This window comes from Pararge aegeria, chromosome 1, assembly GCF_905163445.1.
Source record: "Pararge aegeria chromosome 1, ilParAegt1.1, whole genome shotgun sequence".
Taxonomy (NCBI): Eukaryota; Metazoa; Arthropoda; class Insecta; order Lepidoptera; family Nymphalidae; genus Pararge; species Pararge aegeria.
The window spans coordinates 1,772,517-1,795,658 of NC_053180.1; the positions used below are offsets into that span (position 1 = coordinate 1,772,517).

At 37.0% G+C, this 23,142-nt stretch overlaps 1 protein-coding gene across 11 annotated transcripts in view; it reads left to right on the forward strand.

Annotated features, from left to right (window-relative positions):
* LOC120624500 (oxysterol-binding protein-related protein 3-like) overlaps nucleotides 1-23,142 on the forward strand; it is a 53,410-nt gene that overhangs the window by 7,565 nt on the left and 22,703 nt on the right. For 9 of the 11 annotated variants that reach the window (XM_039891089.1, XM_039891099.1, XM_039891123.1 and 6 more), the window contains exons 1-6: nucleotides 3,217-3,405; nucleotides 7,689-7,790; nucleotides 12,013-12,169; nucleotides 14,121-14,253; nucleotides 16,290-16,510; nucleotides 18,887-18,984. In XM_039891089.1, the coding sequence (XP_039747023.1) occupies nucleotides 3,369-3,405; nucleotides 7,689-7,790; nucleotides 12,013-12,169; nucleotides 14,121-14,253; nucleotides 16,290-16,510; nucleotides 18,887-18,984 (748 nt within the window). In that variant the 5' untranslated portion in view covers nucleotides 3,217-3,368. Of the gene's footprint in view, nucleotides 1-3,216; nucleotides 3,406-7,688; nucleotides 7,791-12,012; nucleotides 12,170-14,120; nucleotides 14,254-16,289; nucleotides 16,511-18,886; nucleotides 18,985-23,142 lie in introns of those variants that run through there. The other 2 variants (XM_039891107.1, XM_039891166.1) reach the window with 2 other exon arrangements.

Consider the following 23,142-nt stretch of genomic DNA (forward strand, 5'->3'; position numbering starts at 1 on the left):
GACTTTACAATGAATGATTGTTAAGAAGTTAAGTACATTGTAAAGTTAACATCTCCTCAGGATGCACCGGTTTGGGAGCGAAACGTGCTTAGTAAATTAGAAGATATGTTTTGTGTGGAGTATAAGGATTGAAGAAATTATAAATTTCACCATACGGACTATTGCAAATTAAGTTTCATTGTCATAAGTCATTAAGTATATATATATACGAGTATATATATTGCGCTATAAAAATTTTGAAGACAAGTTTCTTTGTAACAAAGTCTAAATTTAAGATAAGATATTAATCCAAAGAAAAGTACGCAGAGAATACTTTCATTGAATACGACCGTAGGGTGTTTTCAGTTCCGCAATGGAACGTGGCTGTTCTAAAACTCGATGTAAAAAGTTCCGTTGTTAATTTTGTTTATAGTTGGAGTGTGACTGTTAGTTTTGAAAGTTCCCTAGATGTTCAAGTTTTACGTAATGTAGCACGAAGAATCGATATTAAAACTTGCGTCTTGACTCGAGAATAAAGTGACAGGGGTAAAAAAACGAAATGTTTTGAAAAAACCGACATTAAAAATGAAATTGTTAAACAATTTTGGTTTTTACACGTATTTCGATGTTGCATTATTCTTAACTAGCTAATATAGCGACTTCGTTCGCGTGGATTAAGGTTTTTTTTGCCCTCGGGAACTCTCTTATTTCCCGGGATAAAAGGAAGCCTATGTTCTTTTCCATGACAAAGGCTACATGCATGCCAAATTTTATCCAAATCCGTTCAGCCGTTAAGTAACATTGATCGAGTAACGAACATCCACACTTTTACATTTATAATATTACTAGATATGCCCTGCGGCTTTGCTGCGTGAATTTTGGGACGCAGCCGTACGGCTACATAGTCTACACCTATAGTCATATCTGAGATTTGTTTCACAAACATTTTTTTAATCTTATACTATGTTATTTCTAATGCCTCCAAGAATATTTATAAAAAGTTTCATGAAGATCGGATCGGATGTAAAAAGTTTCATGAGATTCAGTAGTTTTCGCGTGAAAGCGTAACAAACAAACTTACATTCACATTTATAATATTAAGTAGGGATTAAGTGGGGATGAGTAGGGATTAAGTAGGGATGAGTAGGGATGAGTGGGATAAGTAGGATGTCATTTATTAGGCAACAAAACCTGTGGGGTTGAATTACCTTATACCAATTTCAGAGTATGCAAATGTGACCCTATTGACACATTTGCATACTCTGAAATTGGTATCTCATTTGACGGCCGACTGGCGCAGTGGGCAGCGACCCTGTTTTCTGAGTCGAAGGCCGTGGGGACGATTCCCACAACTGGAAAACTATTTGTGTGCCTTTCAGTGGCTGGGTGTTTATGTGTATATTATCTTAATATATATAAATCTCCTGTCACGATGTTTGTCCGCGATGGACTCCTAAACTACTGAACCGATTTTAAATTAAATTGGCACACCGTGAAACTGCCTGGTGGAGCCAGAGTCTGGTCTAACTTAAGAGATAGGATAGCTTAGATCTTTAAGTAAAGTCACAATTTTATTTTATTGCAAATTATTTGTCTATAATTAATTGACAGTCACATGTTATATGTATATATATATATATATACAACTATGCTCATTTAAGGCTTAGCGATACTGAATACTTTAAAAACAAAATCAAACGCAGACGAAGTCGCGGGCAACAGCTAGTAAGTATATATAAATACTAGCGGAGTCCAACGCGGACAAACATAGTGACAGGAGATTTATATATATTAAGATCATTTATACTTTGTGGCTAGGTGGCGATGTGAGTATTGTCGTAGTATATTTATTTTATTATTAATTTATGTCAGACCGCAGATTTGCATGATGTACAACGCAAGTTAACTTACTCTTATTAAGAGCTTATTGCCAATCATTGTAGCTATACACGATGTACTGAACATCGGGTATTTGGGTCTGAACAAGTAATCTTTTAGGATACTTGGCACACGCTAAGCTGAGGTCACGTGTATAGCCACGGATATTATCTACACAAAGCCTTTATGTGCGATCCGGTGACCTATTTACCTTTTCCTTAGGGTCCGACCTGACATTTAGCTATTTTATTCAACGAACCTGTGAGGTACCTCTCTGACTAATGGTATTGAAATTTGGCAAAGATTTTGATACAAGTTAATAGAAAAGATGGAAAAAAATATACCCAACACAGTTTAATATTTGTCTCGGTTGTTTTTTATTCAAATGAAATCTACATTGTGTAGTGTATTCTATCATCATCATCATATTCATTATCAACCCATAACCGCCCAATACAAGGCACGGGTCTCCTCCCACAATGAGAAGGGGTTAAGGCCGTAGTCCACTTGTAAAATTTCGCTACGAGTTAAAAAGGAAAACAAAATACACTCTTTTTAATAAATACCTTGAGGATATTATGTAGCATATCTTTTTTTATATATATTATCCTTGAGCACGGCATATACGTACGTATATATATCGGTACGAATTTGCCTAGTTTTTGCGGATTAGGGAATATTAAGCTTCATGTTCATTGTTAACTACAAATACGCATTGATTAATTTAAAAGTGCTTATGAAGTAAAGAATATTTGAAAAAAAACGTACGTTGGATAAGGCTATCTTTTAAATAATGAAATTGTTCGGAATACATTTTAGAAGTTCTGTGTTGTGTTGTGAGAACCACCCACCACAGACCCACGTAAATATTGGATAGAAGCAGGCGTTACTTTGCGGAATTCCAAGATATACATATTTTGAAAATTAAGCCTAATTTGGTATATCTACTCCGCGAAAAGCAGGAGAATCTCTATGGTGTAATTCATAATTTCTTCAATCTATATACGCCTCACCAAACAGACTTTCGGCAATGTACCCTCTACGCACGTTTCGCTCCGACACCGGAGCATCCACAGGAGATGTTGACTTTACAATGAATAATTGTAAAGAGAAAAAAGAAGTATTGGAGCGAACCGTGCGTAGTCGTTGCCGAAGATCTGTTTGGAGTATAAAGATTGAAGAGAATATAAATTACACCATACAGATTCTTCTGCTTTCCGCGGAGTATAGCAAATTAAGCCTTATTTTCATAAGACCAACTCGAGAAAAAAAAAATCAAATAATAAAATAAGCTTAGTAAGAGGCAGTTATTTCGAAATCACAGACACTTTAGTTTTATTTGTTTGTATAGAACAAAGATATTCCAATGCTACTGATATTGTATCGCGATGCGTTTGTTTAACCTTCCTGCAGAGATAGAAATGAAATCAATATGTGATTGTGTTTTCATTATGTGCGTGAGTGACTAAATCTGTCCATGTGCTGATTTGTGAATATACGGCTGAGATATCATGAAATTCAAGAGCCCTATCACTCTATCGACATTAGGTATGAATATATTTTTTTTTCTTTAAAATATTTCTTAATGACAAGGTTGCTTGGATGCATCCGGCTCCGCTTTCAACTCTCACAAGATAGGAAAATGAATGTTGAAATGTAAATTGTTGATGTTGTAAAGGAGCAACTGCTGAGTTTCTTGCCGGCTTCTTCTCGGTAGAACCTGCCTTCTGAACCGGTGGTAGAGTCACTACGTTAGTTCTTATATTAGGTCTTCTTGAAATTAATTTAGAATTTTTGTTTTAAACGTGCTTGACTGCAGACACACCTGATGGTATGATGCAGCCTAAGATGGGGCGCGCTTGTCTAGAAGATGCCTATTCACTCTTGAAGGTACCCAGATTATATGTATCTGGGAAGATGGAGTATGGGAGGTCATTCCAAGTCGCTGCGGTTTGTTTCATTGCAACACTAAGCGCTAGTTCAGACATGCGGGAACCGCGCGTTTACGACTCGCTTGTTTGAACCCGCAAAATTGTGATCTATATAGACACCGCGGAGATAGCGTCAGTTTGAAAATGTAGGTTGACGAAGAAGTGTGAAAAAGGCGGTATTGGGTGCATCCAACATTAAGTGACCTACTAGTAGTGGTCAGTTCGTACCGTTAGATCCCATTTTAAGAAGGTAGGATAAAAAAATTGCAATGATCTTGGTGCAATTTAGCGCATACATAGCAATAGGGGATGTATCCAGGACACCTCCTCGTCGTGCCGGAAAAGCAAATGTATGCCGCGCTCCGAGAATTTCGAAATATACATATATATACAACGTGCGAACGAAAACCGAAATATTAGTTCACAGGCTTTAGACGTACATTTTTTACTGTCTCTGAGACTATCTGTGAAACTGAAGCGCTAATATTTTTTGAGTAAAGCATATTATATACTGCCATAGTTTGACTGAAAAAAGTCAGATACAGCCTTAACGGCACATGCAAAAGTGAAAGCGTAGCGTAGGTACTATGCGCATGTCGGTCTTTTATCATCAACAGGGTTGTCATAAGTAAACACTTTGGATATTTTTATAATTAGTTTGTATTTATAAATAAAAATACTTCCTTTGATTTAAAATTTTTCCTTTGTACCCTCCAACAGTATTTCGTTATTACGTTACACGTTGTATATTTAAGCCTTTGACATCTATATTAAACTTCAGAGCTAAACGAGATAGCATCCTGGTGACGGAAATGTCTAGTTTATTAAATTACTATGGGATATAGGCAGTAATTGTGTTACGAATAGGGAGTAACTGACAAACCTTGCTTTCTAAACACATGTTAATTATGGCGATACTGAATTACTAATGGTGATTGCAATAGCGCTGTCAATTTGAGGGCTAAAATTATAAGCAACATTTGTATTTTGCACCTGTATTTTTTTCGTTACAAGTTTAAACTTGTTTGCATCTAATGGTAAGTGACAATGGAGTATTGTTCTGTTCAGCTGGTCTGGTGGGAGGCTTTGGTCGTGGCTAGTTACCACCCTACCGCCAAAGAAGTGCCGCTAATCGAATTAGTGTTCCATTACGATGTCGCGTATGGGTATGACTACCATACTCCCTAACAGGTTAGCTTGCAGTCAAGGGCTGACTTGTAGTGGAATAAAAAAAAAAGCCTAAGATGGTAGCGGGTTAGCCCATTGGTATGGCGGTAAGGCAGTTTTACGAAACCCATTTCCTTAATCGGTTGATACGCGACGTCTTATCAGAACACTAAATCTCTTTGCGGCACGTCTTCGTCGTTATGCTGTTAACCCCCCAAACCAGAGAAAATTCCGAAATTGTAAATTCAAAATTTTCCCGGAAATTTTTGTCGCGGTACGGGACGCTTCTACTTAAAACTACAGCGTTCACCGCTGCGCCAAAAAGGTCGTCAAACATGTTACGTTACCAACGTGACGGCTTGTCCATTTTCACCCCAAATGCAATAAAAGGGCGCTAAAGCCGATGTCGATAAAAACGTCACAATTACACCTTCAAGGAATGTTAATAGCCGCATAATCGTTAAATAGATAACAAGAAATAAAACTGTAATTACATGCGCCATTGACCTACTTCCACCTATGGCGTCGTCATTTATCACAATACCTTAATGCAGGCACATTGCTTACCTGTGCTGTGTAATAAGTTGCTACGTAACTTGCTTGCCTGGAAAATAAAATTAAAGAAAGGCTTGTAACTAGAAAATGCAGATGAAGAATTTTTAAACACGACGCAAAAACGACGGTTTTATAAGCTCTAGAGTTTTCTTTTGCGATCTCTGAAAGGTGTACTATGCCAAATTTCGAACCAATGATGGCCGCCACCACAAAATGGCGACATACCTTTTTTTTTTACAACTCCTATATAAGGGTATCAAATGAATGGGCATGACTAGTAGAATAATGATTTTGTATATATAACAGTTCGCTCTAATAATTGGGAACGAAATTCATAAACGGGTTAATGAGCAGTTAATTTGTTTGAGTTGATAACTGGGTTCGTTAACCGCTCGTGTTCTATCGCGGACGTATGAGCGTACATTAGTTGTAACGAAACCGAAATTATTCCTTTACCAGGGTCATATCGACCCATTACCGGCCCACTACAGAGCACGGTTCTCCTCCCACAATGCGAAAGGGGTTAAGGCCGTAGTCCACCACGCTGGCTTAGTGCGGATTGGTACCAAGGTAAACGACAGAAACCGGTACGAAACTTTTCAGTTTCTAAGCTCTGCTTTTACATGACATAATCGCCTTAACGTATTATTAGGTTTATGGACACAGTACGATGCGTTGCTCTGTTTATTACCGAAGGTTTGCCAGTGGCGTGCATAGAGGATATGAACAGGAAATGCAGATGAAATAAAATAAAGAAAATCCCCCATAGTAGTTATAAATACTTAAGGGTAGACTTTTTATAACTCTTACAATGCATATCCTTAAGTTTTTTATAACTCTTACTGGAGATGTTCGTCGTTTTGTATCATCTGCATAAACATTGTTTCGTTTGGCGCTAGAAGTTCGCTGAGCTGACTGCCAACCTCCAGTAGTGGAGAGGCACAAAAAGAGAGATAGATACCCTATGCATACCCTCTGGCCACTAACCATCATGTTGGCGATCTGCTTGATCCGATCTGTTAACTATATCAAAAAAAGGTATGCGTTTCTGGCCAGTTTCTGGTCATACAAAATACCGAACTAACGTCACACATTTCATGCAGTCACGTCAGCTGCAATCTTGGCAGCAGCTAGTGATATGACTAACAGCTGGCTCGATGAAAGCTGATTATTATACAAGTGCCTACCGTTACTGACGTACCGATGGCGACGTGAAAATAACAACGTGTAAAATAGACACTTTGTAGTCAATGTAGAAATGGCCAGCGGCGTGACGCGTTTAGATAAAACTAGTTGTTCTACGCGACTTTATCTAGATTCATTATGTTTTGAAATAATAAGTGAATCCCGCTGATTTCCCGGGATAAATTTAATATCTCATTGCTGAGATCAGGCGTCTTGTATAATATATATAAGTATATATATATACATATGAGAGCCTGAGCCTTAAAAACACTTTTGAAGCTAGAACGCAAAGTCTGTTTGACGTAACTAACACCGTTTCTGAAGATTCAAAAAGCTCAGCAGTTGCTCTTTACCAACATCAACATTTTACAGTTTAGCAATCATTATTTTATCTATCTGTGTGAATATTGGATAGAAGCAGGCGTTTGCGCAAATCCATGATATATTATGAAAATTAAGCTTAATTTGCTAACATACAGCACTTAACAATTATTCATTGTACAAAGTCGCAGATATCCGCTTAAATCACCCTGAGTTCACTTTACTACTAATATCCTTTTTTTATAAGCAGAGTATAATAACAGTATTTTTTTATGTATCCTCTACGCACGTTTCGCTCCGAAACCGGAGCATCCTCAGGAGATGTTTACTTTACAATGAATAATTGTTAAGTCTACATCTCCTGCCTCATCTGAAAGATCTGTTTGTGGAGTATGAGTATAAGGATTGAAGAAATTATAAATTCCTTCTTTTCGCGGAGTATAGCAAATTAAGCTTAATTTTCATAATATTTCTGCCTGCTTGTGACCTGATAACTAAATAAATAAACGTATAAATCGTGGAAGTGATTTTGAGGTTCTGCTGGTAACGGGGGTAGGCGGTCCCAGGATTTTACTTAATTTCAGGGCAAATCAAAATATCGTCGCGTACGAAGTCGCGGGCAACTGCTAGTACTAACATAAAATTATATTTATGTGTTTGTGTTGTTCGCAGTGGACTTACGATGGCTCCTGTCGCGCGGCTGTAGCGGGAAGAACATGTCGCAGGGCGGCTTGAAACATGTCGCGACAGAACCGACGCGCCTCGAATCCAAACGTGAGTCTCCCCAACTAATAGTTCTCTTAGTGCTGCTACCGAGAAGGACTGGATACCGGTTGACGGAAATCTATTTAAGTCCGGTTTTGTTCGAATAAATTGAATTTGGAACGGTATGTCTAACCGCTCACGGTAAGAAGCGGTGATAGCTACTGGGTAGGAGCTCGAATCCGAGTTCGAATCTAACTTTTCTAAGTTATGTGCGTTTTAAGTAATTAAAATATCACTTGCTTCATCGGTGAAGGAAAACATCGTGAGGAAAACTGCATGCCTGAGAGTTCTACATAATGTTCTCAAAGGTGTGTCGAGTCCACCAATCCGCACTGGGACAGCGTCGTGGACTACGGCCTTAACCTCTTTGAGAGGAGACACGTGCTCAGTAGTGGGCCGGTATAGGGTTGATGATTATGTCAAACCGCTCTACAAATGATTTATAAGTGTTCACGTATTCAAAGTTACTTAGAAAGAACATGCCTAATCCGGCCGCGTCCCGACGCGCTGCTGGTTCCGAGATCAGACACGAGCGGTCAATCAACCCTATTAACGTTTAAACGAGAAAACTGCTGACATTAAAAAATATATATAAATACTAGCGGACCCCAGCGCTATCTGTCGTGGCATTCAATTTAGTTTTAGTTCTAAAAAAATTTTAAATATTCAGTATCGCTAAGCCTTAAATGAGGGGTTTGCTGCTGTCCGCTGAGGAGTTCTGTCCTCTATCTCCAACCACAATCATCAGGTCTACACAAAGTTTGGGCAAAATTAAATACATATTATAACCTCTATAGTACAAATATACAGTCAAAACCGTTTATGGCGACATCGTTTCGAACAACATACCGGTTAAATTGACCAAAATCAAAGGTCCTGGCTGAATACTATTTGACCGCCTTATCGGAAAACATTGGTTTTTACGACATTGTTTACTACGACATACCGCATTAAGCGACCACATTTGGTTAATGTTTTCGAAAAATTATATCTTTAGAACGACCGGTTCAGCTGTATTGTAAACAATTTGAATAGGTAACAGTATCCACATCTGGCACAGTATAATGGTCAATGGCTATTATCGTAAAAGTAAACAAAGTTTAGGGTCTTTTATAATTCTTAGAAACAAAGCACGTGCATGCCCTAGCCTCAAGGCCCGCTTCGTCATACCTCTTAAGTCTGTTTGTTACTTATCTTTACACAAGACGCACTAAAACATATTGATGAGTTAACTGTGAAAATTGTAACATGTCGCAAAAAAGAAAACAAATCAATATCAAAGAAAAATCGCGTATTATACATACGTGTATTGTCTTTCCTATTAATACCTGTAACCGGTTGTTACAACTATCGGTTTTTACGACTAAATATGAGTAGTCCCTTCGATGTCGTTATAACAGATTTTGACTGTAATTATTTAAATCGGTTATAATTTGTCGGAGTTATGGTGTAAAATCGTCAAACACTCATCCCCTCTCCCAAAGGAACCGAGCTTAATGTCGGGATAAAAAGTATCCTATATTACTCCTAACACTGCCAAGAATATTTGTACAAAACTTCATGAGGATCGCCCAAGTTTTTTGCGTGAAAGCGTAACAAACAAACTTACATTGACATTTATAATATTAGTAGGGATGTGTACAAAGAAACTGCATACCTATGTCGAGCTAGTGTTATGAGCGAACATGGCATTTTATTTATTTTTAGTAAACAACAGACGTCAAAGTACGTCGGCGATGCTCAACGCGTGTAGCGCTAACAGACTCGCTAACACTTGTTTGCGGACAGCGTACTTCCTGCATAAACGCGACAAACAAACTAACGCCCCACTATTATATAAACATTGCGTTAAGGCCGATTTACACTTGTCCAGTATTTCAATCCAGTTTCCAGTGAAACAAGATGTTCGACCGTTGCAAACACTCGTCTCGATTTACAGAATTCGCAATGGAAAAGAAAGCAGGCGTGGATAAATAATAAAATTTGGTTGGCTTTATCACTTGATACGAAATAATGCATATATTAGCTATTTAAATAAACAAGCTAGGTAAAGGAGCTTATTCTATCGTACATAATACTTCAAACTAAACTCTATACTTTTCAACCAACTTAGTTTACTTACGTTACATTACTCACGTTACCAATTTAGTTTTGTTTTGAGATGGGCGTACCTACAACGGAATCAGCACCAATATGTCAGCGTCCGGGCACACTTTGAAGACGACTGTTGTTTATCGTCTAAATATTCCAAAAATACACTGCATAAATGTTCCGACGTTATGCCACTTTTTAATAGGGCCTTTACATCTTTATTAATAAACTTGGAGTATTTTAACGTTGGAGTACTTACGCAGTGTTTTCTCACGTTCTGCCATTTAAAAGGTGTTTTCTAACTAAACTAAACTTAGTTTATTAAATTCCAATTTAACATATATGATATAAAAAACACACAGTGTGAAAGAGACTATCTATATTTATATATACACTAGCTGAGCCCAGCGCCATCTGTCGGGCTGATTTGTGAATCTAATACATCCCGGGTGCGACCCAAACGCACACCGAAAAATTCATTCAAATCGGTCCAGCCGTCTAGGAGGAGTTCAGTGACATGAAATATATATATAAAGACTAGCTGTTGCCCGCGACTTCGTCTGCGTCTGATTTTGTTTTTGATGTGGCATTAAATTTAGTTGTAGTTCTAAAAAAATTTTAAGTATTCGGTATCGTTAAGCCTTAAATGTGGGGTTTGCTGCTGTCCGCTGAGGAGTTCTGTCCTCTATCTACAACCACAGTATGGGCAAAATTAAACACATTAGTATAACCTCTATAGTACAAAAATAATTATTTAATTCCTTTTTATTAGTCGGAGTTAGGGTGTAAAATCGTCAGACACTCACAAAGGAACCGAGCGTAATGTCGGTATAAAGATTATCCTATATTACTTCTAACACTTCAAAGAATATGTGTACAAAGTTTCATGAGGATCGGGCCCATTACGGGCCCACTACAGGGCACGGGTCTCCTGTCAGAATGAGTAGGGTTTAGGCCGTAGTCTAACACGCTGGCCAAGTGCGGATTGGTACCCCTCACACGCCTTTGAGATCGTTATGGAGAACTCTCGGGCATGCAGGTCTCCTCACGATGTTTTCCTTCACCGTTTAAAGTAAGCGTTATTTAAATTGCTTAAATTAAAAACGCACATAACTCCGAAAAGTCAGTGGTGCGTGCTGGGACTCGAACTCGGTCTCCACGAAAGGAATGCCGAAGCCTTACCCACTAGGCTATCACCGAATTTTTTTTAATATACATAATAACTATGTAATTCATTTTTAAATTGTTTATGTATTAGTATGTAGAATCTTGTTCATATTTAGATATATTGCATTTTTTTATTAGTTATCATTAATTATTTTGTAGGTTCATTTATTTGACCTTTACCACATTATAAAATCATCTTACTCACATCCTTGTGTCGCTGGAAGAGATCTCTTATAGAGATAAGCTTTCCTTTGTATACATGATATATTTATGTTTGTAATCACGATGTATGGTACATAAATAATAAATAAATAAAAATAATACAAAATTAACCAAAAAACGGTGCGATCGGTGAACGGCCGATTGGCGCAGAAGGCAGTGACCCTGCTTTCTGACTTTCTGGCTTTGGGTACGATTCCCGCAACTGGAAAATGTTTGTGAGATGAACATGAATGTTTTTCATGGGTGTTTATCTCTATATTATAAGTATTTGTGTATATTATTCATAAAAATATCCGTCAGTTATCTTAGTTCCCATAACACAAGCCACGCTTTCTTTGCGTTGTACTCGTTAGTGAAACTGGGCTTTAGTGTTGCCTTGTTTAGAGGCGTCTCTTTACGTATCCACAGGTGAGATGTTTAAGAGGGGAGTTGAGTCAAATCTCATCTAATGTTACGTTGGAGAGATGGGGGTCTCGGAATATCACGCAATTTTTTTCCTGATTGAAACAAAAAAAAATTATACTATTTTGGTCCATTGGTCTTTTTACAATTACAATGCAACGCGTAAAACGTAAGAAACCCACATTTTGAAAAATCACACGTGAGATTGGGGGATGGGGGAGGGGGTTGAAAAGAACCTCACGACATCTCACCATGGTTTAGAAACAGAAAATTTAAAAAAAACACCACGTTATGGACGCCCCCTTAAATAAACGCTAATATCTTACAAGTCCCGCTTCCGGTTGCGCAGGGGAGCGGAGGCGCGGGGCTGCGGGGCGCGCGGCCGCGCTGCGAAGGGCACCATCTGACTCCGACTGCTCCGGCGAGACTGCCTCCCTGTCCGCCGACAGCGGCGACCGTTCCGTGAGGCCTGCGCCGCCCCCGCCGCGGTCCGGCAAGTCGAGGAGGTAAGGTTTTTTTTTGTTTATTCCACTACAGGTTAGCCCTTGACTGCAATCAGGTGAGATTGCAGTCATCATCATCATCATTTAAACCAATTGACGTCCACTGCTGGACATAGGTCTGTTGTAAAGAGTTCCATAATACACGGTCCTGCCTCCAGCGGCTCCCAGCTACTCGCCTGATGTCATCTGTCTACCTCGTTAGAGGCCGGCCTACGCCGAGTTTACCGGTTCGAGGTCGCCATTCCAGCACTTTAAGACACCAACGTCCATCGGTTCTCCGAGCTATGGGCACTGCCCATTGCCACTTTAGCTTCGCGACTATATACCCGTTGATCTATATTTAAGAAATGTTGATTAACCACGAAGTTTAAATTCTCTAATTACAAAGTATACAATTTGGCGGCCCTATCGCTACATAGCATATACATGGTAGCGGGCTAACCTGTTGGGGAGTATGGTAGTCACACCCCCGGTAGTCGCACCGGAAAACTAACTCGCTTAGCGGCGCGTCTTTGTCGGTTGGTTGGTAACTAGCCACAGCAAAAGCCTCCCACCAGACCAGACTAGAGAAAATTTAGAAGTAATGACTTCCCAAATTGCCCCTGCGGGAATGAAACCCGGGACCTCCTACTTAAATTCACAGCGCTCACCGTTGTGCCAAAGAGGTCGTCAAAATGAGAGGTTCTCTTTTTTGAAGTAGTTATTGACAGACCTAGCGCCAGATGGTTAGAACTTCGGCTTCACATTCATTTTCAGGCATTGTCTTGTCTTAGAGTCGGTAGGGTGGTAACTAGCCACGGCTATAATCTTCCACCAGAACAGGCCAGAAAAAAATTTAAAAACAATAAATTCTTTGCCCCATCGAGGTCGTCATAAACATTTAGTTTTACATATACTATAGTATAATAAATATATTGTGAAGCTCCAGACTTTATACCTATTTCTTTTAATTTCTCATGCAAGTTGATACAACGTGTAAATGAAAACCGAAATAATACTTTGCAGGCTTTAGAGGTGCATTGTACTGTCTGAGACTTATCGGTGAAGCCATAAACCTAAAAGTTTTTGTGTAAACCACTGCCATAGTTTTTACTGAAAGAAATCATGTACAAGCCCTAACATCACATTCAAACTTAAAATCATGTTGCATTGTTACTATGCGCGTGTCGGTCTTTTATCTTCAATAGGGTTGTCATAAGTAAACACTTAGAATGTTCCATTGAATATAATATGGGGAGCATACGACGATCCAAATAACTGCCGATATTTAAAAGAACAGTTAAGGCCCATTATATTGTTAACGACTATTAATAGCATGTATATACTTACTCATTTATTGTATGTGTATTATATATATTAGTTTATTTTTATATTTATTTATTAATTATATTATTAACTTTTTATCTATTTGTGTACACTAGTTTATGTATTAGCATGTAGTTATTCGCATGTATGTATTTTAATATTTGTACTACCAGCAGTCTATTCTCCTCTTCTTTTTTTTCTAATTCAAAGGTTGCCTTGCAGAGATCGCTATTAAGCGATAAGGCCGCCTTTTGTACTACTACTTCTTTCGGATCGTTATATTTTATATATGTTAATGTTGTGGTATACAAATAAAGAGTTAATAATGTTTTGTCACTTGTAACGAACGAACGGTGAACGATAAGATCGCGAGGAAACTTGCATACCTGAGAGTTCTCCATAATGTTCTCAAAGGTGTATGGAGTCCACCAATCCGCACTGGTCCATCCCTTCTCATTATGGGAGGAGGCCCGTGCCCTGTAGTGGGCCGGTAATGGGTTGATATGATGATGTGTAATGCCACACGTAAATCAGTAGATCCTTCCGTGCGGAGAGTGGGTAAAACTAGGGAGATTGGAGACTCAAGGGCTCACTTGCATGAAATTAATAAAGAAGAAGATATAAAGCCTGACTTGTGCATTCCGTTCAGCAGCCGTCGCCGTGGCAGCGAATGGGAGGTCCTGGAAGGATTGAAGGACGGCCAGCGATTCGAGAAACGCCCGGAAGTCTTCAACGGGTACCTTCACAAAAAACGCAAATGGCCTCTAAAAGGATGGCACAAGGTCAGTGTTCAATGCTTTTTTGTTGTAGTGCTCAACTGAGCTAAGCGTTACTACAGCAAAGATTTTGACGGCCGATTGGCGCAGTGGGCAGCGACCCTGCTCTCTGAGTCCAAGGCCGTGAGTTCGATTCCCACAACTGGAAAATGTTTGTGTGATGAACATGAATGTTTTTCAGTGTCTGGGTGTTTTTATGTATTTTCTATGTATTTATGTATATATAATTCATAAAAATATTCAGCAGTCATCTTAGTACCCATAACACAAGCTACGCTTACTTTGGGGCTAGGTGGCGATGTTTGTATTGTCGTAGTACATTTATATTTATAAAGGCTTCTCCATTATAAATTTGGCAGCCAATTGGAGCAGTGGGCAGCGACCCTGCTGGGCCCTGACCCAGCGAACATGAATGTTTTTCAGTCTCTGTATATTATAAGCATTTGTGTGTAATATGTTAATAAAAATATTAATCAGCTATCTTAGTACCCTTAACATAAGCTAGGCATACCTTGGAGCTAGATTGTGCTTTGGAGGAGATAATAATAATAATATGTTTATTTCAATTAACAGTTACACAGTAAATTAAAAATAGTACAAAATAAGGCGAACATAAGGTAATGTGTATCATGAAACCCAAATTCGATAATACTGCTATAGTGCAAGACTGAGTCGCAGTTATTATCGCCCGTCTCTGGAGCGAGAACCATACACTTAAATTAAATCCAGTGAGATGAATAAAAATAGAAACCTAAAAACCTCTTGGATTAAATTCAATTGAAAGCATTGATAAACTCTAATTTTTTTTTTCTTTTTCTATATTTACATAAATACATCCATAAGATTTTTTTTTCAAATATAACTTATTGTACTTAAAAAAATAAATATGAGTGTGTGCGTGCGCGTGTGTTTATGTGTATGTGGGTGAGGGTGAGGGTGTGATTGTATGTATTATTGAATAAGGTTGTGTATTGATGTGTGTATTGTCATAGTATATTTATTTATTTAATTATTTTAAACCACAATTTCGGCCTCACGCCTCTGGGCCGGAGCACCGCAATATCATCTCCTTCCATTTGATCGGACTCAAAATCAGGCAATTTACTTACAAGCAGGCATATACGTTGTCACACCGTAAAGACGTCAGTTCTCCCAAGTGATCTGAAGAGTTGTTTAAGCTGATAGCCCCTTCGCTCAGAGTCAGTTATGAGCCGCAGAAAGAAATTCCTCTTACCTCGATGGCTGGAGTTCTTCGACTGTCCGTAGACTTACGTCCGTAGACTGTCCGTAGACTTACTTCTATTCTCCCACTTCCATCCGCGGTGTTTGCACTTGAGTTAAATAAAGGATTATTTTAGGGACGGATAAACAAGTGTCGCAAAGGCCGACAACACATTGGCTGTTCCTCTAGTGCTCTTTATATTTATGGGCGGCGTTGTTCACTTTATATCTGGCGACCCGCTTGCTAGTTTTCTCGATATTTATTTAATAAAAAAAAAGAAACACACGTAGCTAGAAGATTCGATCCCGCAACATCGAACGATAAATATTCTGTAAAATCAATCAATCAAATACACTTTATTGTACACCAAAGACAAAGCAATAAAAAAACACAATTGAAATAAAGAAAGGAAAGGAACAATAGGCGGCCTTATCGCTTAAAAGCGATCTCTACCAGGCAACCTACCAAAGTACATAAATTTAAGAAGAAGGATTAGGGTGTACATAAAATAATATTTAAATCATAAACATAAACTACAAAAAAACCTAATTACAGTACACATATAATATAAAAAATATAATAGAATATATATAATATAGCAGAACAAATAAATAACTTTTCTTTCTTTCTGTATTCAAATGGGATAAAGTCCCAAACAATAAAGGGTTGTCTTTACGAGAGGAGAAGACCGCCTTTGCGCATTTTATATTCATATATATTTTTGTTTTTGTTATTTCCTGTTTTCTCTTTTAATTTGTGCAATAAAGACTTTATCTATTAGAGTATGTAAACTACGTGCACGTAAAAATACCTGTTTCAGCGTTTCTTCGTAGTGGACGGCGGCATACTGGTGTACGCTCGCTCGCCCACCGACGTGGCGCGCGGCCGCCTGCACGGCTCGGTGGACGTCGGCCTGTCCGTCATATCCGCGAAGGCGCGGCGACGCCGGATAGACATCGACGCGGACGAGTTCATATACCACTTGCGGGCGAAGACGCCGGACGTGTTCCGGACGTGGCTGAACGTGCTGAAAGCTCATAGGTGATGCTCCAAATTTTTGGATGTTAATTTTGTCGGACTACCTTCCTGACGCAGCGATGTGGAGATAAGTGCCCTCGCACTAACGCTTACCAAATTCAAAAATTTTAAAAAAACTTTAAGTTTTAACACATTGTTTGAACTTATGCATTAATAGGTCCAAACCAATCATTCTATTAACAACTTCATGATTTTAATTTCTATAATATTTTTTTCTAATATTTTTTTTTTACTACGCTTTCTTGTTGACGGTCTCCACCCCGAACCGACTTTCCGGCTATTACAGCTTGCTATAGTGACCTTAGTTATCTTGTGCGTTTTACTTTATTACATTACCTTCTCCATTACTAGTAATCCCCGTTATAAATCTTCGTTTCAGCGCCATAAATTCTTTATTCAAATAACACAGATTAACCACAGGTTCACGCTATATTGTACACCACAATGATAAATTTATTCGTTAACTCAGAACAAGGACTACAAACGCTTCTTGTAGCCACTAGATGTTTATGTCTATCCATTTTCTCGTCTCGTCTTAAAGAAATAGGTCGACAAAATGGTAGACATAAGTATCTCGTCGCTCTCAGGTTAGCCGGTAAAATTGATCATACATTCAAAAAAATCAAATCAAAATCAAAATTGTTTATTACATTTCAAGATACTTGATACAACAGTTGTCGGAGCCCCCTTTTAAGCTTGTAATTGCCTGTACCAGGGGATTCCGCTCTTCCTTAAATATAATACATAGGTATATATTTTATTAACATTTTACTTTTTTATTTAATTAAAAACAATTTTAGGTAGGTAGTTAATTTTAAGTTTCACTACAATAATTTTAGTTATAAGTAATATATTACCAACTAGTTTTATAATCATTTAAGTTTGACTTCGATTTATAGTTATAAACAATGTTTTAAGAAAATAAATTTTACAATTATTTGAGTTATACTACGAGTTTTAGTTATAAACAATATTATCTAACTTTAAATTTTACTTAGCCAAATTTATTAGTTCACCGTGTTATTCCATAAAATGTATGATATAAGTATGCATGTGTGTGTGTGTGTGTGTGTGTGTGTGTGTGTGTGTGTGTGTGTGTGTGTGTGTATTTATGTGTGAATTTGTATATGAACATGAATATAATATAGTATGCGTCTTCGTTAGAATATTTATTATTATTTATTATATATTATTGTGCATGTGTATTTATATCTGCATATTTAATTATGTATAAAATTTTCAATATCGTCGTAGCTTAAGTTTTTTACCCAATTACTAATTATAGATTTACACTCATGAAAGGATTTATTGTATATTAGTGTTGCTTTGTTTATTTTGTTATATAGAACAGCTGCGCGTGATTCAAATTGTACCTTAGCAAATTTAGTTTTTCTATGGGGAACATTGACTATATTATTCTTTCTTCTCCTTAACGTTATACATGGTTCATAAATTAGATTTTTGTGTTTTTTTAAAATTGTCTGTATAATGTACAATTTGCGTACCGATGGTAGATTACTAATTTGGTATAAATTATGTGTTGAGAATGTCCTTTTTTTGAAATACATTATTTTTAGTAAAGTACGTTGTGCTCTCTCTACTTCTAGGAAACGTGTCTTGAGTGCTCCACCCCAGATAGGGATACAATAGGTTATTATTGATTGGACTAGCGAGGTGTAGATTTCGTTTAGTAAGTTTCTAGATTTATTCGAACTACTTGTCGTATCTTTTGGGGCTATATATCTTAGTGATTTAAATATCCAGTTAAATTTACGTATTCTTGATGTAATTTGTTCAATTTGTGGATACCATGATAACCTTTGGTCCAACATCACCCCTAAATATTTTACATATTGTACTTTATTAATTTGAGGACATCCACACCCATCATTGAAGCCATCCAATGCCCCACAAGTATGTATTTTTATGTTGAAGTCTTGGCAAGGCTGAGAGCTATTATAAATACTAAAGCAAATGTAGTTAGTCTTTTCAGTATTGAGGGTGAGTAGATTATTTCTCATCCATAAGGCCACCTGGGCTGTACCCTTCTCCGCATTCATTTTTACATCAGGCCAGCTGCTACCAGTGAAGACGATTGCTGTGTCATCAGCGTAAGAGTATATTTTCGCATTAGGAATAGACATGTTGCAGAGATCATTTATGTAAATGAGGAACAAGGTAGGGCCCAGGACACTTCCTTGTGGGACGCCACATGACACGTCAATATCATCACTTATGCAGTTATCAAGTTTAACTTTCTGTTTTCTGTTAGTCAGGTAATCTTTGAATAAAAGTAACTGGGTATCTCTAATGCCTATTTTTTCTAATTTTTGTAAAAGAAAACATTGAAACTAAAGAATCTCTACTTACACTTTTCAGATTATATAGACAACATTTGCTGACATTTGGTGCACGAGAATCAGTTCCTAAAATACACGCCCCTCTAGAAGATATGCCCCCCACGGATACATCTTCGCGTAAGTTCTACAATTTTAATGTTTATTTTATATTTCGGACGCAATAAGGTAATATTATAAAACTAAAAAAAACACCTGTATAATTTCTTGTGGTTTCATTTATTTAAGTATTATAAAAAAAAACGGTGATAGCCTAGTGAGTGAGTAGGACATCGGCTTCACTCGCCCCTAAAAGACAAACCCGGCACCCACCTTGAACTTTTCTGAGTTATGTGCGTTTTAAACAATCAAATTGGTGAAAGTGAAGGAAAACATTGTGAGGAATGCATGCTCGATAGTTCTCCATAATGTATGAAGTTGTTGACATGCGAAGTCCATCAATCCCTACTTGGCCAGCGTGGTGGATTACGGCCTTAATCCTTTTCATTTGTGACCTGTGTCCTGTAGTTGGCTGAAATAGGTTTATATGATTATTATATCCTTTCCTAATCCCAATTTTAATTTCCTTAGATGCATCCGATTTTAGTACCCCGGACAGTTCCTTGGAAAACATACAAAATCAAAGGCTTTGGGAATTACAGCATATACTAGCCTATCCACTTTTAACGTCTCCGCCTAACATGTACGACTTCATCAAGAAATGTGATCGTGCCAATGCAAATGAAACCAAAAATGCAATAAAAAATTGGGATAATTATACTAAGAATAACCTGATGCCAATAACGAATAATCTTTTTGCGATTAAAAAAAAGTCTCGCAGCTTACGCAAAACTCATTTAAGTCCGTGTTCCATGAATTGTCTTGAAGCCAATGAAATGGAAACAGTTATTGGTAATAAAGCATTTACCACATGTCTTCGAGGTACAGATGTTGAAAAACAAATGCATAGTACTGATCTGGAAAATGATTTTAGGTCGCCTGAAGACATGTCCTCATTTTTCGATAAATATTCTCTGAACTCACCTAATGTAAAAGTTCATTCATTATCAAATGTATATATAACAGAAACAAACATTCAATTTGATAACATTGAAGATGGCAGTGCCAAATATAGACAAGGATCTCATGTGTCCAATAAAAAAATAGAAAATACTCAGACACTTTTTATCTTTACTCGAAATAATCGGTTACCTGATAATCCAGTTATCAGAAAAAGCAGAAAGTCTACTAATCTCCTCAAGTATAAAAATTTAGGCCAAGAACCACCACTTGGTAAACAATTAAATAAATTTATGATTTTGGGTAAACATAAAGGACCAATCGAAATAGATAATACAGGTGAATATGAATCACCAATAAATCAAGTGAATACTCAGGCTGTGATTGCTAATACTGCACATATAAGGCTGCAAAATACTGTATCTGACTATGACGCTATCGCGGAAAAACTTATGCTATCAATTTTTAATAGCTTTAAATATTGTAGTGAATCAAATAAAAATGTCGATATAAAGACTTATTTAAATCAAATCGTAAAAGAGCTCTATGATATTAATTCAGAACGCTCTGCTGTTCATCCTGTTAAGAAGTTATTTAGATGTTTATTAGAATATTGGTTAAATAATACTACACATGAAAGCTTAAAAGATATAAATAAAATGACCAAATCAATAGAAAGACAATCCAACAAGTATTTCACTAAAGATGCAACAACATCTAACTCATTAATACGAAGCGTCAGTAAAGCTACACAATTTCACGACCCTGGTCAGTTATACCTAAAAGACGTTCTAGATAAAATAACTACTACATTCTCAAGTGATAGTAAAAATCAAACAGACAGAAAAGATAAAAATACGGCAAAAAGTCAAAATCAAGTTAAAGAATGGAGTGGTTTAAAATTTTCAAAAACAACAAAAGATAAGTTAGGTAATAATAAAACGGGAACTCGAAATGAGAATTTTGTTACTATAGACATTTCAAAATATAGGTTAGAACATATTTCAATGACAAACAACGCTTCTATTAAAGGAACGGCATCAAGAACTATGAAACTAAAAGAAAAGCCACCAAACGCCGGTGAACACAAAAATATAAATCTTAATTTAAAATTTGCTGATGGGAGAACCAAAGAAGAAAATACAGACAACTGCTTTTTAGTAGATATAACTAATTCCAGTAAACTATTTCATTCCAATGTTGTTGACCCATCCTTAAGTATTCAAAACCCTTTTATTAACATGGAAAATTACGATAATAATGATAATATTCAAGTAGAGCCTTATATGAGTAGCATCGATAGTTGTGATGACATGACATGTGACACAAACATTCTCTTCAACAAATTGAAGCTAAAACCTTATTTAAGTGATGGCACATCTAAAGCATATCGTCCGGAGACATCTTTTATTGATACTCAATCATATCATGCATTTAACAATGTTGAGAACCTTGACAAATCTGTAGAGAATGAAATGCAAAATGACATTAGTATGCCTTTGAATACGATCCATCTTGATGATCTCAAATCATGTTATATCATGTCCTTAAAAACGACCGCATTGACATCTAAGTTTCAATCTGAGAGAAAGGAGAATTATTCGCCGAAAGGAGAACCTTCTTGTTGTACGTCATCTAGAGATTATCAAGAGGAACTATCCTTTGAAAAGATTCCAAAAATAATAGATGAGAAATTTATATTACAATTATTAGAAAATGTATGTTCTCTGGCCAAACACTTGCCTACTTTTCATAAAGACATCAACAGCTTATATCTGAAACTGCGAAGAAAGCACGAGAAACTTCTTATGATTGGCAACAACGTTCAGGGCTTAGGTGTTTTAGGTAAAATTTATCATGATGACATAAATGTTAAAGGTACAGAAGAAAACGAAACACCATTTGATGAAAATGCATGTCCTGCCACAATTGCGAATGCTGAAAGTAAACCCACTTACACTAGTTATAATTATCTTAAAAGAACTGCAATTTATATAGCTGTAGGTGAATGTGCTGTAACATATAAACTTTTAGACAAGTCCATTCAAACTAACATCGGGAAGAAAATTACTGCCAATGAAAACACTGTTGAGGCATTGAAAATTATGTTTGTTAGTGATATTGCCAATTATACAAACACTACCCAAACAGAATCTTGTCTAAGTCTTCACAGCAAATCAGTAATTAAAACAACAGAAAAGGCTACATCGAGTCATAATTGGATCAAACAAATCAGTACACGAGATTGTGAGATAAGCTTGTGCTTGGTAAAAAAAGTTTTTGAGCCAATCAGCACTAAGAACTGCAGATTCTGGAGGTTAGGCTGCAAAGATAAACCAATAAATATTATAAATTTTGACAATGCCTATCCTGATCACACCAATAAACAAGCAAGCGAAAGGAAGCAATCGCCTGAAGATAGGCAGGAATTTCTCAAAGAAATAAACCTACTGTCTCCATCTTTAAAAGTGAGCACACCCTCCCAGACGGAAAAGAACTGTTGGTTAATAGACAAGATCAGACATAAAGATTATATACTCTTGTATACTCTTGGTCAATTATCTGTGGGTCAGAATAATTCTGATGCGAAAATGTCGTATTCAATGGACAATTTTGCACCTTCGTTGCAGCTTCAAAGCAGGGATGATCTCAAAACTATATTCAGATGTTCTAGCGATCTTTCCTACTGTTCCGGTTAGTCCTTAATTCCTTGCTTCCGTAATAAGTAATCTCCACTATCCCAATGTAGTAAACATAAACAATACAATATGAATCGAACTGAATGCTATGCTTTATGCATGTTGATACTTTACTAATTTCGGACGATGGTCTATCCCAAATTCCTTTTTTTTTTTGCACGTTTTCAACGCCAGGTAGTGACGTAAGATCACCTTTAATATTAAGCATTGCCTTAAAATTTAAGGCACTTATAAATTGCGATCAGCATTTCAGTATCCGAGTACGATATGTTCATAATGAGCATGACATCCCTTAAACCAAATATTGAAGTGAAACTTCTTTTGGCATAGTAGACTAATTTGGAGAAAACGTGTTTGAACTTTGAATACAGAATGTAAATGTGTAATATGGTTGTGAAGACGCAGCGTTTTTTTTGAGTATTATGTTCTTACAAGCTAACAAGCATAAGAAAATAAGCCATTGAAGTTTGGCTTCTTTGTCGTGTACACATTTTTTGTGTGTTTTTATATATTTAAAGAATTGTTTAGGATTTGCATGCATTAATTATAGCAATAAGACTAGAGTACTAGAGTTAACTGA